This window comes from Rutidosis leptorrhynchoides, chromosome 1 (genome assembly GCF_046630445.1).
Source record: "Rutidosis leptorrhynchoides isolate AG116_Rl617_1_P2 chromosome 1, CSIRO_AGI_Rlap_v1, whole genome shotgun sequence".
In the NCBI taxonomy this organism is placed as follows: Eukaryota; Viridiplantae; Streptophyta; class Magnoliopsida; order Asterales; family Asteraceae; genus Rutidosis; species Rutidosis leptorrhynchoides.
Genome location: NC_092333.1, coordinates 385,143,612 through 385,160,217, shown reverse-complemented (window position 1 = coordinate 385,160,217; position 16,606 = coordinate 385,143,612). Strand labels below are relative to the sequence as shown.

General features: G+C 34.1%; 3 protein-coding genes and 1 non-coding gene across 4 annotated transcripts; 2 read left to right on the top strand and 2 right to left on the bottom strand.

Annotated features, from left to right (window-relative positions):
* Nucleotides 1–813: 813 nt before the first annotated feature.
* LOC139886571 (cellulose synthase A catalytic subunit 8 [UDP-forming]) lies at nt 814–8,291 on the top strand. Its single transcript, XM_071870420.1, has 13 exons — nt 814–1,044; nt 1,139–1,218; nt 1,350–1,401; nt 1,493–1,637; nt 1,768–2,040; nt 2,139–2,484; nt 2,728–2,865; nt 2,970–3,095; nt 3,216–3,428; nt 3,777–4,014; nt 4,106–4,305; nt 6,793–7,146; nt 7,573–8,291. Exons 1-13 carry the CDS (start codon nt 864–866, stop codon nt 8,152–8,154), a joined length of 2,928 nt encoding a protein of 975 aa, XP_071726521.1. The 5' UTR covers nt 814–863; the 3' UTR covers nt 8,155–8,291.
* A 187-nt stretch (nt 8,292–8,478) lies between these two features.
* On the top strand, nt 8,479–9,753 carry LOC139900824 (receptor-like protein 51). Its single transcript, XM_071883579.1, has 2 exons — nt 8,479–8,548; nt 8,585–9,753. Exons 1-2 carry the CDS (start codon nt 8,479–8,481, stop codon nt 9,745–9,747), a joined length of 1,233 nt encoding a protein of 410 aa, XP_071739680.1. The 3' UTR covers nt 9,748–9,753.
* A 4,488-nt stretch (nt 9,754–14,241) lies between these two features.
* On the bottom strand, nt 14,242–16,443 carry LOC139871201 (large ribosomal subunit protein uL5). Its single transcript, XM_071858940.1, has 5 exons — nt 16,340–16,443; nt 16,117–16,224; nt 15,962–16,004; nt 15,337–15,532; nt 14,242–14,591 (listed from the first exon to the last, which is right to left on the bottom strand). Exons 1-5 carry the CDS (start codon nt 16,340–16,342, stop codon nt 14,393–14,395), a joined length of 549 nt encoding a protein of 182 aa, XP_071715041.1. The 5' UTR covers nt 16,343–16,443; the 3' UTR covers nt 14,242–14,392.
* Nucleotides 16,444–16,526: 83 nt separating this feature from the next.
* Nucleotides 16,527–16,599, bottom strand: TRNAE-CUC (transfer RNA glutamic acid (anticodon CUC)). The gene has a single exon. It is a non-coding gene; the product is annotated as a tRNA-Glu (tRNA).
* Nucleotides 16,600–16,606: the final 7 nt, after the last annotated feature.

The window sequence follows — 16,606 nt, the reverse complement described above, 5'->3', positions numbered from 1 at the left end:
TTTTTATTTAATTATTTAATTTAATTTAATCAACTCCATCATCATTGTACAACCATCAGACCTATTGTATCGGTATTGGAAACACGCATTGCTTACACATATGGCAACAATGCAACGCCAATTTTAGGAGTATCTACGTGTTGGAAACACGGTTTTGGACGCGGTGGTTGAAATGCAACGGAAGTAGCAACGCACGTTACTTGAATTTTAATAATTTTTTATTAATTTAAATATATTATTTTTATCACATTATAATACTTACCTTATTATATTTTAATATATCATCACAATACCCCTAATCTATATCAAAAACCAACACCATCAATACTTCACACTAAAAATCAACACGTTCTAATCACTAAAAAAAATATAAAAAACAACACGAATAACCAACACGAGTCAGTAGTACAAGTGGTCTCTTAGCCTAAATAGTTAGGGTCATGAATTCCCCGAGGAAACCTTTTACCTTTTACATCACCATTTTACAAAAAATGACTACTTGTACCTAACGCAATAAAATATATACATTAATTAGTTCGTGTGTCATGAATAAGTGATGCGGTGTCAGCATACTCTAACAGCATTCCTTCAAATTCCCGCAAAATTTAAAAATCTTTTGAAACCCTTTTCTTCTTTTGCTTCAATTTCTAAACACGACACCAACATCCCAACTTCCATACCAGCAACCCTTCATTTTCACAGCTACTAAAATGCCACACCAACCTTACCACCATACCCATTATTTTAGGGTTTCTAATTTCCATATAAAGATTACTACAAACCACAAATTGAACCAACCCGAGTTAAATTCGAAGTCTGTGAGACAAAAGCCCCTAATTAATTGGGGTTAATTTGTACCCAGAATGATGCATCCAGAAACGCCTATTTGTAACACTTGTGGTGAACAATTAGGGTTTGCGTCTGATGGAGTTGGAGGGTTTGTTGCTTGTCATGAATGTAATTTTCCAATTTGTAAGCCTTGTTTGGAGTATGAAATTAAAGAAGGGCACAATGCTTGTGTACAGTGTGGTACCCCTTATGATGGTATTGTATTGCTGAACTCTTTTTTTTTAATTGCAAATGAGCTTAAAGATTGAAACTTTTTATATTTTAATGTTGTTTTAATGTGTAAAAATAGTGAGCTTGATAAATGCTGATGTGGCAGTACACGAGCCTGTCACCCTTACTACTATGGCTGGCCACCTTAATTACAGTCAGGTATAGCTCATACCTCATAAACATAACAAGTTACTCGTCTTTAAGAGTATTTAATTTAAGTTTTTAGTTTAGTTTATGTGTTAAAAAATAGAGTATTTAAGTAATTTGTTTTTTGGTCTTCATTGGTGAAGGATGCTGGACTTCATGCTAGAAATGTTAGCACAGTGTCAACGGTCGATAGTGGTGAGTAGTTATCTGAATATCAAGTCTATATGAAACTTATGAGGCTTTTATATACTGATTTGTGTTGGCTAATTTGTGACGGTGTTTTTAGAAATGGTTGATGAAAGTGGGAACCCAATATGGAAGAACAGGGTTGAAAGTTGGAAGGATAAAAAGAATAAGAAAAAGAAGGGAGGTGATAAGGCTGCTAAAGAAGTTCAAGTTCCTGTCGAGCAACAGATGGACGAAAATCATCCGTAAGTATATGACGGTTTTTTTGTTGTTTCTTTTTAATTTTGTACAATAGCAATGTGTGTTTTAACTAAAGTATGATATCTGATGGCAATTTGCGAATCTGTTAATGAGAAAAGATAACTGATTTTGCAGGTCTGCGGATCCAAATGCAGTGCAACCACTTTCACAAATAGTTCCAATTCCGAAAAGCCAAATCACACCGTATAGAGTTGTGATTATTATACGATTGATTATTTTGGGACTTTTCTTTCATTACAGAATCACAAATCCGGTTGAAAGTTCTTATGGTTTGTGGCTCACTTCTGTTATTTGTGAGATCTGGTTTGCTATTTCGTGGGTGTTGGATCAGTTCCCTAAATGGTATCCTATTAACCGTGTTACATTTACCGATGAGCTAGCTGCACGGTAATACACCTGACATGATTATATTCAAAGATAATTTAATTCTAATTATTAATTATAAAAGACTAATATTTTTGTTTTGATTATTATTTACAAAAAAGATTTGAAAGAGAGGGTGAACCATCAGCACTTGCAGCTGTTGATTTCTTTGTAAGTACAGTCGATCCGTTGAAAGAACCACCTCTAATTACTGCGAATACCGTACTTTCGATCCTGGCCGTTGATTACCCCGTTGATAAAGTCTCATGTTATGTATCTGACGATGGTGCTGCGATGCTGTCTTTTGAATCCCTTGCTGAAACTGCAGAGTTTGCAAGGAAGTGGGTCCCATTCTGTAAAAAGTTCTCAATTGAACCACGGGCACCAGAGTTTTACTTCTCCCAGAAGATCGATTATTTGAAAGATAAAGTTCAACCATCATTTGTTAAAGAACGTAGAGCAATGAAAGTAAGATTCAAAATCTTGACATTTATATTTAGTGGTATATTTTAGAGGTGGCAAGGGGTCAAAACCGATATTTGAAAAACCCCCGTTTCGCATGTTAACGATTAAACATAACCCAAACAACAACAATAACAATACCTGAATCGACCTATTTGAAAGTAAATGGTTCGAAATTGTCACCTGTGGTATATTTAAACTAATGATTCTCAGTATAACGATCATCCTCGTTTTGGTTTTTGATTGCAGCGTGATTACGAGGAATACAAAGTGCGTGTAAATGCGTTAGTAGCAAAAGCTCAAAAAACACCAGAAGAAGGATGGACTATGCAAGACGGAACACCGTGGCCAGGAAATAATACACGTGACCACCCGGGCATGATTCAGGTTACATATTAATTATTACACATTTATTTTATGGATGTTACAAATCCCTGTTATTATTCATTAATTTTCATTTTAAAGTAAATCCTGAATTTGCTCATATGCAGGTTTTTCTAGGAAGCAGTGGGGCCCATGACATTGAGGGAAACGAGCTTCCTCGACTAGTTTATGTCTCGAGAGAGAAACGACCTGGATATCAACACCACAAAAAAGCCGGTGCTGAAAACGCTCTCGTAAGTTTAAAATTACGCAATAAATTGATTGTCATGTACAAGAAATTGAAGTGCTAATTAATTATTTTATATTATTATTATTATTTTATTTTATTTTTCATTTTTTGCCTTGTTTTTCAGGTACGGGTGTCTGCAATTCTCACAAATGCACCTTATATACTCAATCTGGATTGTGATCATTATTTGAACAATAGCAAGGCGGTTCGAGAGTCAATGTGTTTTATGATGGACCCACAAGTTGGTCGTGATGTATGCTATATCCAGTTTCCTCAAAGATTCGACGGCATTGACCGTAGCGACAGATATGCCAATAGGAACACGGTTTTCTTTGATGTAAGCCTCATATTCCATTGCATATTGCTTATTATTTTAATATATCTTACGCCCATTTATAGAAGTGTTGCTTAACTTGGAATTACTCAGCAAGTAATCGGTTAAACTCGGTCAAAACTCGCGATTACTCGGAAGATCGGTCAAAGCTCGGCCAAAACTTGGGATTACTCGGAAAATCTGTCAAAACTCGGTCAAAATCGGTCAAAGTCAAACATGGTCAACATTCGAGTACTCTCTGAGTTTCTGAGTACTCCCTAAAAAGTCTCAGCCAAGTACTCCCTGAATAGCGGGTTTTGCAACCTCGGATATAGTTCATAATTAATTTGTCTCTTTTTGTGATATTTTTAGGTTAACATGAAAGGACTAGATGGTATACAAGGACCAGTTTATGTTGGAACAGGTTGTGTTTTCTATAGGCAAGCTTTATATGGTTATGGACCTCAATCTCTACCAGCATTACCAAAGTCTTCTTCTTCACTTTGTTGTTGCGGGCCCAAGAAGCCCAAGAAAGATCTAGAAGAGTTTCAACGTGATGCAAGAAGGGATGATTTAAATGCTGCAATCTTTAACCTTAAGGAGATTGAAAGTAAGTTCATTCTGTTACAAAATCTGGCTTAACTAACATCTTGGAACCAACAATATACAGTTTTATTAATCTTTTTGGAATTTCGATTCAGGTTATGATGAACATGATCGGTCGTTACTTATATCTCAATTGAGCTTCGAGAAAACTTTCGGCATGTCTACTGTGTTTATCGAGTCGACATTGATGGAAAATGGAGGGCTAGCGGAGTCTGCTAACCCGGCAACAATGATTAATGAAGCGATTCATGTCATTAGTTGTGGATATGAAGAGAAAACCGCATGGGGTAAAGAGGTAAAATAATCTAGTAAAAGATAATTAATTTTGTTTGTATCCTTTCAAACCTTTTTTCAGATCTTTTGTTGTTTAGTTAACGTTATTCTTTTCCGGGATGTTAAATTTATGGATTTGTCGTTATATGATAAATTTTTTGATTTTTCTAACGACAGCCCTCAGTGCTATCGTTAACGTACATAGATGGGCAGTACATGACAATTATTATTGACGGTTATTCTTTTGGACAAGCATTTTATTGATGAGGATCAAAGGATCCGTTGGAAGACAAACGCTCTTCGCAACCAAATAACAAAATCACAACCGTGATTTGTCGGACAAATACTCTCGCAAAAGTCTGGAAAATAAAAGAATCACTTTTATTATTATTCAAAAGATTCAAAAGATAGATAGGTCCTACGAATTACATTATGTGGACTATATATAATAAAAACATAAACCAACATCCAGTAGACTCCTAATCCTAACCAACTTGTAACTCTAATTTTAAACATACCATAATATTTATCTATTAATTTAATTAACTAAATAATAAATAATTTAAACTAAGAGAGAACTATTTAGACTCCTAAATCTTGTAGGACTCTTCATTCGGTTCCACATCAGTCTTCCCCACCTGAAAAGAACTCGACCTCGAGTTCCAACTTAAAAAAGGTAATATATCCGGATCAAAGATAAACCAATCATTCACAACTTGTGAAACTCAAATAATATGATATGCCCGGATCAAATACAAACACATCAATGACAAACTCATCGTTGCCACTCCAAATTTGTTTGCGACGATCTCTAGCAAAATTATTATGCTCTAAAACTCTTTGACCCTTCTCCCCTTCTTGAAAAGAACTCGACCTCGAGTTCCAACTCAAACAAGACGATATCCCAATTTTATCCTCTAAAACCCTTTGACCCTTCTCCCCTTCTTGAAAAGAACTCGACCTCGAGTTCTCAATGCCCGGTTTAAACACGAACAAATCGCCTTTGTTAATCCTCTTGCTTGCATCCATGGAGTTATTCAAATAAAAATATGATATTTTCTTGTCTCCATCATCTTTTGAAACTGCTACAACCTCACCTTTATCAAGAATACCTTCAGAAGCCGCGACTACTTTAGATAGTGGTAAATTCTCCTCTTTTAAACCAGAACCTAACAAGTCAGAATCTTGTGTTGCAGATTCTTTACTTTCTTCAACACTAACAACAGCTATATCATTCTGCATCCCTTCTAAAATAATTTCTTTTTCAGGATTCAAGGACACATTTTCTTCTTCAACCTGACTCTCCTCAGCTATTTTATCACGCTTCTCTATATGATCTGATTCTGATTTTTTCAACTTTGCTATTAAACTTTTCATCGAATCAAAAAATTCATCTGTATCGAGATTCTCCTTAACAGGTTGACTCTTCTGGTAGAGTTGTGGCTGATAGTATGGATCATAGTAGAGCAGTGGTGGATAGTAGGGTTGATGGTAGGATTGTGGTTCATAGTAAATGGGGCTTTGGTGGTATTGAGATAATCCATATTGGTAGTATTGATGTGATTCGTTCCAAGGTCGTACATCATAAGTAGATCTTCGGGTTTCTTCTTCAAGCCATCGTTGTTTTGCACGCTCGTTGGATTTGTTAACTATATCTAGCGTGTTCTTGAGTTCTTTGAGAGCGATAGCGAGATCGCGACTTTGATTACCCTTATCGCCGGCCATTGAAACAAGAAAAGAAAAAAAATTGTTTTTTTTTTGCGATGAACAGTAATTGCGACAGATGAACAGTAACTTCTGACGATGAACGGTACCTTCTGACGCGTTTCTGACGGTGAACAGTAGCTATGAACAGTACCTTTTTTTTAGATAGGATATCAAAATTCAAACGTGGGAGAGACCCAACTAATCGGAATTAAGATATGAGATAAACTATCAAGATCCAAACATGGGAGAGACCCAACTAATCGGAATGATGATAGGGTGGATCGATTGCTCTGATACCAATTGATGAGGATCAAAGGATCCGTTGGAAGACAAACGCTCTTCGCAACCAAATAACAAAATCACAACCGTGATTTGTTGGACAAATACTCTCGCAAGAGTCTGGAAAATAAAAGAATCACTTTTATTATTATTCAAAAGATAGATAGGTCCTACGAATTACATTATGTGGACTATATATAATAAAAACATAAACCAACATCCAGTAGACTCCTAATCCTAACCAACTTGTAACTCTAATTTTAAACATACCATAATATTTATCTATTAATTTAATTAACTAAATAATAAATAATTTAAACTAAGAGAGAACTATTTAGACTCCTAAATCTTGTAGGACTCTTCATTCGGTTCCACATCATTTATGCACCTTAACGAGACTGTCTTTAGAAAAATCTTTAATTTATAACTTTCTTTTAGAAATTTATTTTGTAAATGGATTGTTATTAATCGTTTTGATTTGACAATAAGTTCTTGATCAAAAAATTGGTTAAAACATGAACAGATTGGGTGGATATATGGATCGGTTACAGAGGATATCTTAACGGGATTCAAGATGCATTGTAGAGGATGGAGATCGATATACTGCATGCCATTACGACCCGCATTCAAAGGATCAGCTCCTATCAACTTGTCAGATCGGTTGCACCAAGTTTTACGATGGGCTCTTGGATCTGTTGAGATCTTTTTGAGTAGACATTGCCCGTTATGGTACGGTTGGGGTGGGGGCCGCCTTAAATTACTTCAAAGACTAGCGTATATTAACACCATTGTTTATCCCTTCACATCTCTACCTCTCGTTGCGTACTGTACACTTCCTGCTATCTGTCTTCTAACCGGAAAATTTATCATCCCCACGGTAACTTTAACTTTCTCTTAATGAATATAAACTAAATTAAAAAATAAAGTTGCCTGATTTTAGTTTGACCGATTTTTGACTGACTAAATCCGACTTTGACCAACAACTTTAACTTTCTTTTAAAATTTTGAGCGCTATTGACTTTGACCAACTAAAATCCGATATTGACTGAGGGTTGACCGACTAAATCCGAATATTATCATAACTTTAACATTCTCTTAACATGTTGACCACTATTAACTTTGACCGATTTTGACGTCTAAATCTGATTTTGACCCATTGACCATTGACCGATGTTGACCAATTAATTACTCGGATTTTGGTAAATCGGATCGGTCAGTTCCTAAAAAGGAGTAATCGGCATTAATCGGGGAGTTTTACAACATTGTCTGATTTTAGTTATGATGCATTTGTTGTTAAATCCAGCTATCCAACATAGCAGCCGTTTGGTTTCTTGGTCTCTTTTTGTCAATCATTACAACCAGTGTCCTCGAAATTCGATGGAGCGGAGTCAGTATCGAAGAACTTTGGCGTAACGAGCAGTTTTGGGTCATCGGTGGTGTCTCGGCCCATCTTTTCGCCGTTTTTCAAGGGTTTCTTAAAATGCTGGCTGGTGTTGATACAAACTTTACTGTCACTTCAAAACAAGCTGATGATCTTGAGTTTGGGGAGCTTTATATGATCAAATGGACAACGGTTTTGATCCCTCCCACTACTCTTCTCGTGCTCAATTTGGTAGGTGTCGTTGCAGGGTTCTCTGATGCACTCAACAAGGGGTACGAAGCGTGGGGCCCTCTTTTCGGGAAAGTGTTCTTTGCGTTTTGGGTGATTCTTCATTTGTACCCATTCCTTAAAGGTCTCATGGGTCGCCAAAACCGAACTCCCACAATTGTTATTTTGTGGTCGGTTTTATTGGCGTCTATTTTCTCACTTGTGTGGGTGAAGATCGATCCATTCGTTAGTAAAGCTACGAGCGTTACACAAGGCTGCATCGCAATCGATTGTTGAGGTCAAAGTACAAACTATAGTTTTGAAAATGTAGATCTTTTTGTTGTTTTGTGCATGTTTGTTTGGAGAATTGTATTTTACAATTTGTATTGGGAATGTTTTGAATGTAAAAGAACAATTCTTCCCATGATTATATTAAGGGATAATAATTGATTAATTGGTTTATGGTCTATGAAGCTTTATTCAGTCTTCTGTTTACTATATAGGGGTTAATTAGTAATTTGACTAATTTCTTATCACCTTTGCTTAATCTTTACTCTATTGCTACAAACCATAAAAACAGTCATCTTCAATATCAACACACAATGAAAACAAAACTTAACAATGACACCTTCCACCACCATAACCACCACCACCACCTTCTTCCTCTTCCTAATATACTTCACCACCGCAAATCCGCCACAAATCACCATAAACACCGATCAACCACCGTCGTCTTCTTCCACCACCCTAGACCCAAACCAACTAAAAGCCCTTCAATATCTCCACATTTCAACCACTCATGATCCATGCACACTATCCACCTGCGACACTGCCACCCCATTTCGCCACCTCACCGCTCTCCGTCTCACCGACTGCACCGCTGACCACCGCCTTTCCACCGCCGTCCTCACCGCCCTATCCACCATCACCACCCTCACATTCTATAATTGTCACATCCCAGTTGTCCACTTCCCTACCATCCTCACCACCAACCTCCACTCTTTGACCTCCATCAACTCCCTCCAACGCCTCACCGGAGTCTTCCTCAGCCGCTTCCACAACCTCACACATCTATACATCTCGGGTGACCCCATCAAAGCTTCAGGCATCCACATTATCACCTCAAATATGAAATCCTTAAAGTCTGTAACACTATCCAATGCACATCTCACAGGTTATCTCCCAAAAGATTGGAATCCAAAGCTGACCTACATTGATTTTTCAAGAAATAAACTAAAAGGAACCATACCCACATCATTAACTCTCTTGAAAAGCCTGAAAGTTTTAAACTTTTCATCAAATAACCTCAATGGGGTAATACCCAATTCATTTGGTGACTTGATTTCCCTTGAAAATCTTTCTCTTTCATCAAACTCGATCACCGGACCAATACCTGGATCCATGTCCAACATACCTGGGTTAGTACATTTGGATCTTGGGTCCAATCAACTCAATGGAGTGATCCCTGAGTTCATCTCAGAAATGAGGGAATTAAAGTATTTAAATCTTGAAAATAATAAATTCCACGGTGTATTGCCATTCAATGAATCATTTATAAAGAGTTTGGAGGTATTCAAGATAAATGGAAATGTTGATTTATGTTATAAAAGTTCAGTTTTTTCAAAGGATATAAAGTTTGGAATTCCTCCTTGTGATAAACATGGAATGCCCATTTTGCCCCCACCGGCGACCCATGAGCCGTCGTCTTTAGCCGGCGACGATGGTGGTAGTAATGGTGACAATGGTGGTGGTTATGGTGATGATAATTTAGAAAAGAAGAGTCAAGTGAATGATTACAGAGGGCCAAGTAAGGTGGCTCTTGGTGTGTCAATTGGACTTTCGTCTATGGTCTTCCTAGTCATTTTTTCAGTTTTGTTATTTAAATGTTGACTTTTTTGAGATGAACAAAAATTATACATTTGTGATCTAATTACCAAATCATTATGTACAAGTATTCAATCACAACTAAGATTGTTTATTAATGTTTTAGCTCGTGTTTGAGAGGGGCAAATTTTGAGAATCATGTAGGGCATGATTAATTTTAATTTTATATCTAAAACTGCATATTTAATATGTATTGTGATTTTTTTTTATTTTTTTTATTTTGACGGATAAACTATTATATACCTATATCTAAAAGGCAAATGCCAAATGAATAGTACTATTCCTTTTTCCACTTTTCGCAAACTTAACCCCCAAACTTTTATTAAAATACAAATCGCACCCCACTTTACACTCTTATTAAAATACAAATCGCACCCCCACTTTATACGTATATTTTTCATCAAATTTCATAAACTTAACCCCTAACTTTTATTAAAATACAAATCGAACCCCCACTTTACTAAATTTTTTTTTTTTTTTTACTAATACTCAATTTTCACAAACTTAACCCCCTAACTTTTATTAAAATAGAAATCGAACTCCCACTTTATACGTATATTTTTTTTAAATTTCACAAACTTAACCCCCTAACTTTTATTAAAATACAAATCGAACCCCCACTTTACTAACTTTTTTTTTAAATAAAACCCGAACGCTAAAAGAGGCAACTTTCACAAAAGGAACAACCCTCCAATGTTAGATGTCGAAAAAAATTCTTTTTTACAAAATAGATCAAGACTTTTTTTTTAACTCGCATTCAAAACGGAACCCCCGGCGCGAAGCGAGGGCTCCACATCTAGTTATATACATAAAACAAGGTTCATCAAAAAAATTTAACCTCTTTTAAACTTACAAACGAATAGCAATATACATAAACCTCCTTTAATATGTATTGTGAATATTGTGAATTGTGATGTGATACATACGCAACATTGATAAGATTTGGTAACATATGTGGATATATACGTTTGTGTTCCATCATCGAGTGATGTGTTATGATATTTTAGAAAGGCAACTTCAACTTCCATTAAATAGAACACTATTAGGGTATTAGCCAAAAAAATGTTGTGCATCTAGTTAATTACGTAGTATTAATTAAATTCTTCAAATCAAATCTATATCTATATAGTCTAATAAACCTCTAAAATAATGATATCATCATTAAGATAAATTATTTTTTACTTTTCATAATAATGATGTCATAATTATATATTAATTTAATTAAAAAATAATATAAAATTTTTTATAAAAGGAAATATTAATCTCTTCTAAATTGTAATTTTATTTTTCTAAAAAAATTTAAAAGGCATTTATTATTATTAATAATTATTATTATTATTAAAAATATAAATATAAATATTCAACTTTGAGCGAACTTTATGTTTTTAAAATCAACGACAAGTTTCTTAGTCGGAATTCGTGGTTTCACGGGGCAATAAACTAAATGACTTTAACATTTACATTCACTTAATACCTAAAACATATCATTAAACTGTTTCTTTTAAACAAACCCGTCTTTTCACGAGTCATTTCACTAGTAAACTATAAAAAAGAAAGATGATTTGTACGTCAAAAACAATAATGAAATGATATGTAACTTTGAATGTCATGTATTAGGTAGAGTGACTAATTAAATTAAAATACATATACATATATATTATTTCATTACTGATAAAATATTTACAAAATTAGCTTAAGTAGCTTTGTAGTTGAGGGACTTTAATCATGTGTTACACAGTTTTTCATATTGATCGTGAGATCGGTAAGGACAGTCAAAGGACCGGTTTTACGTTTTCTTTATATTGATTTGGGATTGAAAAGTAAATATATAAATGTAAATAGGTAAATCAACTCTAACACTTCTTTAAAAATAGAATTAGATAGATTTGGAAATCAATTAATAAAAACAGCCACTTGCTTTCAAAAATGATAATTGGGTGGGTAAGTGGATACAATGATGTAGCATTGTTGATACTATTATGTGCAAACATGACAAACATGATGATTAAGTTCAATGCTTTTTACACACGTTTTTCATATATTATTAAACTTTGCTACCCCTTATTATCATACCAATATATTACAACAACAATAACTCAATCCCACATGTATAGAGATATGGAAGAGGTGAGACGTAAATAATTCTTCTTCTACCCTAAAATAAAGAGAAATCATTTATGCTCCCCGAGTGAAACACTCCCAATCAGTGTTGTAAAAACCCGATTACTAGCCGATTAATCCCCGATTAATCATTTTTAAAAGAAATCCGTTCCGATTTCCAAAAAACCGTTTAATTAAACAGTTAACGTCAATTGATGGATCAAAATCGAATTTGGTAATCAAAGTCAGTCAAAGTCAAAAATGGTTAACATTTTAACATGAATTTAACAAGAATTTTATAGTTTTGAAGCAAAATGAACAATGTTAGATAATTATGTTTAAAATTATCTTATATTTATGGTTTTTTTCTATAATTACACATATAATTTTTAAAATTTAATATTTAAATGTATACAGTACAATCCGATTAATCTTCGATTAATCTCCGAATTGCCGATTAATCCTTCCAAAATTCCGACCGATTAATCCCCGAATAGCGAATTTTGCAACCTTGCTCCCAATAGTAGAGAATGTCCTCTATCTCTCTGTTCGGCGGATAAAGAGATTGCTTCCAAGTGGACCTCCGGCGAAAAATAAAAATAAATAAATATATTTTTTGTATTAATCTTTCATCTAAAAAATTATTGTATTAATCTTTCAACTAAAAAAAATTAATCTAAAAAAAATTCCTTGCATACTATTTATCCGTGTTCTTTACTCCATATTATTTATATACGTTTTAAAATTATTATTATTATTATTATTATTATTATTATTATTATTGTTTTTTTTTTTTTTTTTTTTTTTTTTTTTTTTTTTTTTGCCAACAAACAAGAAATATATAAATAGAGAAAATTCACACAATAGTGAAAATTCTAGATACAAAAGTAGGATCAACATGGGCTTACACTTCTAATATATCCACTTGATCTAGACAAACACATTAGAAGGCTTAACGCCATTACAGCAACTATCGAAAACAAACATCACCAATTAAATCATAACATGAAATGGAAACTACAAAAGGCTCTCTGGACGATCATACCATACATAAAGCTGGTAGCTCTCGCACAACTTCGTGTTCACTAGCCATTGAAACATCTTTAGCGGTCACATACCATACACGTTTTAAAATTATTGGTACTATTGATTGATAGTTATTTATAAAAAATGATACTAAACAAGTATTTAGTCACGCGCTTCGCTGCGTTTGAGAAGTTTTTTGTTATACATAACTATATGTTTTGGATCATAACAATTTAACGCTAATAAACTAAATGTAATTCAAGAAACAAAAGTCAATTGAACAGACTGAACATGCCTACGTATTTTTTTAGAAACAAAGCTAGAGATTGTTTTTAAGATTGAAAAAAGGTTAGTGAAAAATAAAAGTAAGAATTTTAGGGTGCATAATAAAAGATTCAAAAGTGAGAAGATAAAAGATATAATAAAGTTAAAATGTGAAAAGAGTTGCAAATATTCTTTAAGATTGGAAAAAGTTTAGTGAAAAATAAAAGTAAGAATTTTAGTTGCATAATAAAAGATTCAAAAATGAAAGGGTAAAAGATATAATAAAGTTAAAATGTGAAAAGAGTTGCAAATAATCAAAAAATAAAGAGAGAAATTGTCAAGGCTCGAACTTGCGTCCCCGACGCCGCAACCACTCAACCACATCTACCTTTGGATTTTGCGTTGAATTAAAAATTTTTATCCACTCAAAAGCGTGCTTCTTTATTGCGGAAAATACTGTTCATAATTTTCTCACGTTTGATTATATATAGAATATTACTGTAGTAATCTTTTTAGTATGATTTCATTTAGTACTCCGTACTTTTTAATCATCTATTTTTTGAAGAAAAAAAAATCAGTAGTGAAAATAAATTTTAACAGTGAATAATTTTTGTAGCAGAGTGAATAGTTAATTTCATATCGCCCCTTTGAGTAATTTAGCTAGTAAGAAATAATTAATGAGTTGATCGACCACATATGTGATTTTGTAATTTTAGTTTAATTGAATGTTCGTCACTGTTTAATAACTACTCCGTAGCTTGATTAAAAGAATGCAACTAATTCTTTAAGATCATAATAATAATAATCCAAGAGATTTCATGTTTAGTTTAACCCACTGCTAGTTGTCTACTAAAACTTAACAATTTAGAATGACCAATTTTCATGTTAATATGAAAACCTTTAGCAACCAAATGTATTCGCAAAGAATAAATAAATTGAACTAAACATGAAAACCTTTTGCAAGTTTTCAATTTACTTGATAATTTTCAAGGATATGCTATAACTACTGGCCTTACTGAATGAATTATTACAATTTGACAACCACCACTAGAGTAAATGCAAAAATACCAATAGAATCTGAACAGAACAAAATAAGTTCATAACGCCATATAACTAAAACAGCTACTACTCGGTATAACAAGAGAATACCATCATAACTAGTCAAATTCATAATAACCAAAAGACAAAAATTAATGTAAAAAAACCTCTGATTAGCAAAGTTCGAGGTTAACAACCAACAGATAACTTACTTTAATAAAGTCTAATTTCCAATTTGTTGGGATTTGTTAAGGATAACTCCTTCATACTTGACCTGGAACCACTTCATTGCATCCTCCTTTGTAACTCTGTGCTGGATACCGACACGCGACTTGCATCTACGACGACGACCCACACGGTAGCCTGGGCGTTCAAGAACCACAAAGAAGTCCATACCATAGATCCCTGTTGATGGATCATACCTGGCAGTTACGAAAACGTTCATAAGTGTGTGTACATAAAGACCTACGGAAAGACGAGTCATTTTGACAAATATATAGACAGTATCATCTCGTGTGTGTAAATATAATAAAAAACCAAACCAATATAAAGAGCATCATATCAAAAAATGATAAATTAAAATAAATGCACAGAAGATCATCATATTGGTCTAAAGTAAGAAAAACTTGTTCAGCATTCTCGCATAACTAAGTTTAATTTTCATTTTTATCCCTAGTTTCTAGCTTCTCCCAGATTGTAATATTTCATGTCTTAATTCTCCTATCATCGTAAATCAAGATCAATCATCAATAGTGAGGGATAAGGTCAATAATGCATTGCAAGAACCATGTTAGAATTTATAAAAGACACCTGCTTTCTAAATTCGTAAGCTCAAGATGTTGGCGTCTAACGTAAGTTCACTTTCATGAGGTGAAATGGGATCTAATGAACTAGGCAGCATAAATCTTGTGCTGTAAATGAAAAAACAAGAACTTCTTTTTCATAAGACATGGCTACAGATGATTTTTTTTTGCAAAACTACTCAACTTCTATAAGCCTCAGTAGAACATATCATAAATAACTACTTTCATGCATATCTTATAAGATATACATACTTTCATGCAAGTTGAACTAAGCTAATGAGCACATTCAACAAAACAATCAGCCAAAAGTAATCCAGAGTATACAAGTGACTTCAGAAAACAGAATAACCATAAAAGCACTTACTTGATACCAAGATCGATATGCTCCTGAATACCAAAACCAAAGCAGCCGGTGTCGCTGAAATTTCGCCTCAAAAGTTCGTATTCCTTAACCTTCAGCCCACTCTCCAAAAGCTGCATTGCCTTGTCTCCCCTAACAGTGACATAGCACGCAATCTTCTCATTACGCCGAATACCAAAAGATCTCACTGTGTATCTTGCTGTAACATTTAACACCAAATTCAGAAACTAGTCACAACATCTTTTTACATGTACATTAAAAACCATTAACACATTGAACCACAAACAACAACTAACAGTACAAAACAAAATTGGACCTCAAATAGCAACAATTAACTACGGTCTTTAGGTAAGTTCGTTTAGTGGTTGAATTTTTAGTAAAGCTCATAGACTATAAGCTCATAAGATACGTATAGTCGTTTTCAATATCTGTCCATAAACATTGACAATAAACTTGGCCAAACACCCCCTAATCTTCTACACAATGATAAACCAACTCTCATAAACAATCATTTAATCAACTAACTATAAACATAAACATAAACATTATAATAACAGTACAGAAGTAGTAATAATAATAATAATAATTAACAATATATGATAAATAGAGATGGCCAAGTAATAATTACCCTTGGAAAACACAGGTGATTGGCCACTAAGTTGCTCCAAAACCTAATCACGAAACAAAAACCCTAAATCAGTAATTGTTCAGATCGGGAACAATCCATACATAAAATTTATATACACAAAAAGAGTGTGTGTGTGTGTGTGTGTGTGTGTGTACCTTAGCGGCGCGAGTGAGACGATCACCGCTTTCACCGACGGAGATGTTGAGAACAAGTTTCTGAACCTTGATTTCCCTCATAGGGTTCGCTTGCTTCCTCTCTGATGCCTATAAAACAATTTCATCATATTAACTAATTACACACAAGCCAACACTATTAGATAATAATAAAAATTAATATAAAATCAACAGACGACGGCGGTTGAGAGAAATCAGTTGTTACCATTGCAGTTGCGAAGGTGTGTAGACGGCGGCGCAATGATGTTAAAGGAGGAGCTGAAATGAGGGGGTATGAAGGTGTAAAAGGGTTTTATTTGCAAGTTGTACGGCGCATTAGGGTTTCGTAACATGGTTTCTGTGAATTGAAATTGAAAAATTAAAATTGAAATTGAAAAATATTAAAAATTTAATTCCGTTGCCGGGACTTGAACCCGGGTCTCTCGGGTGAGAGCCGAGTATCCTAACCAACTAGACTACAACGGAAATGTTG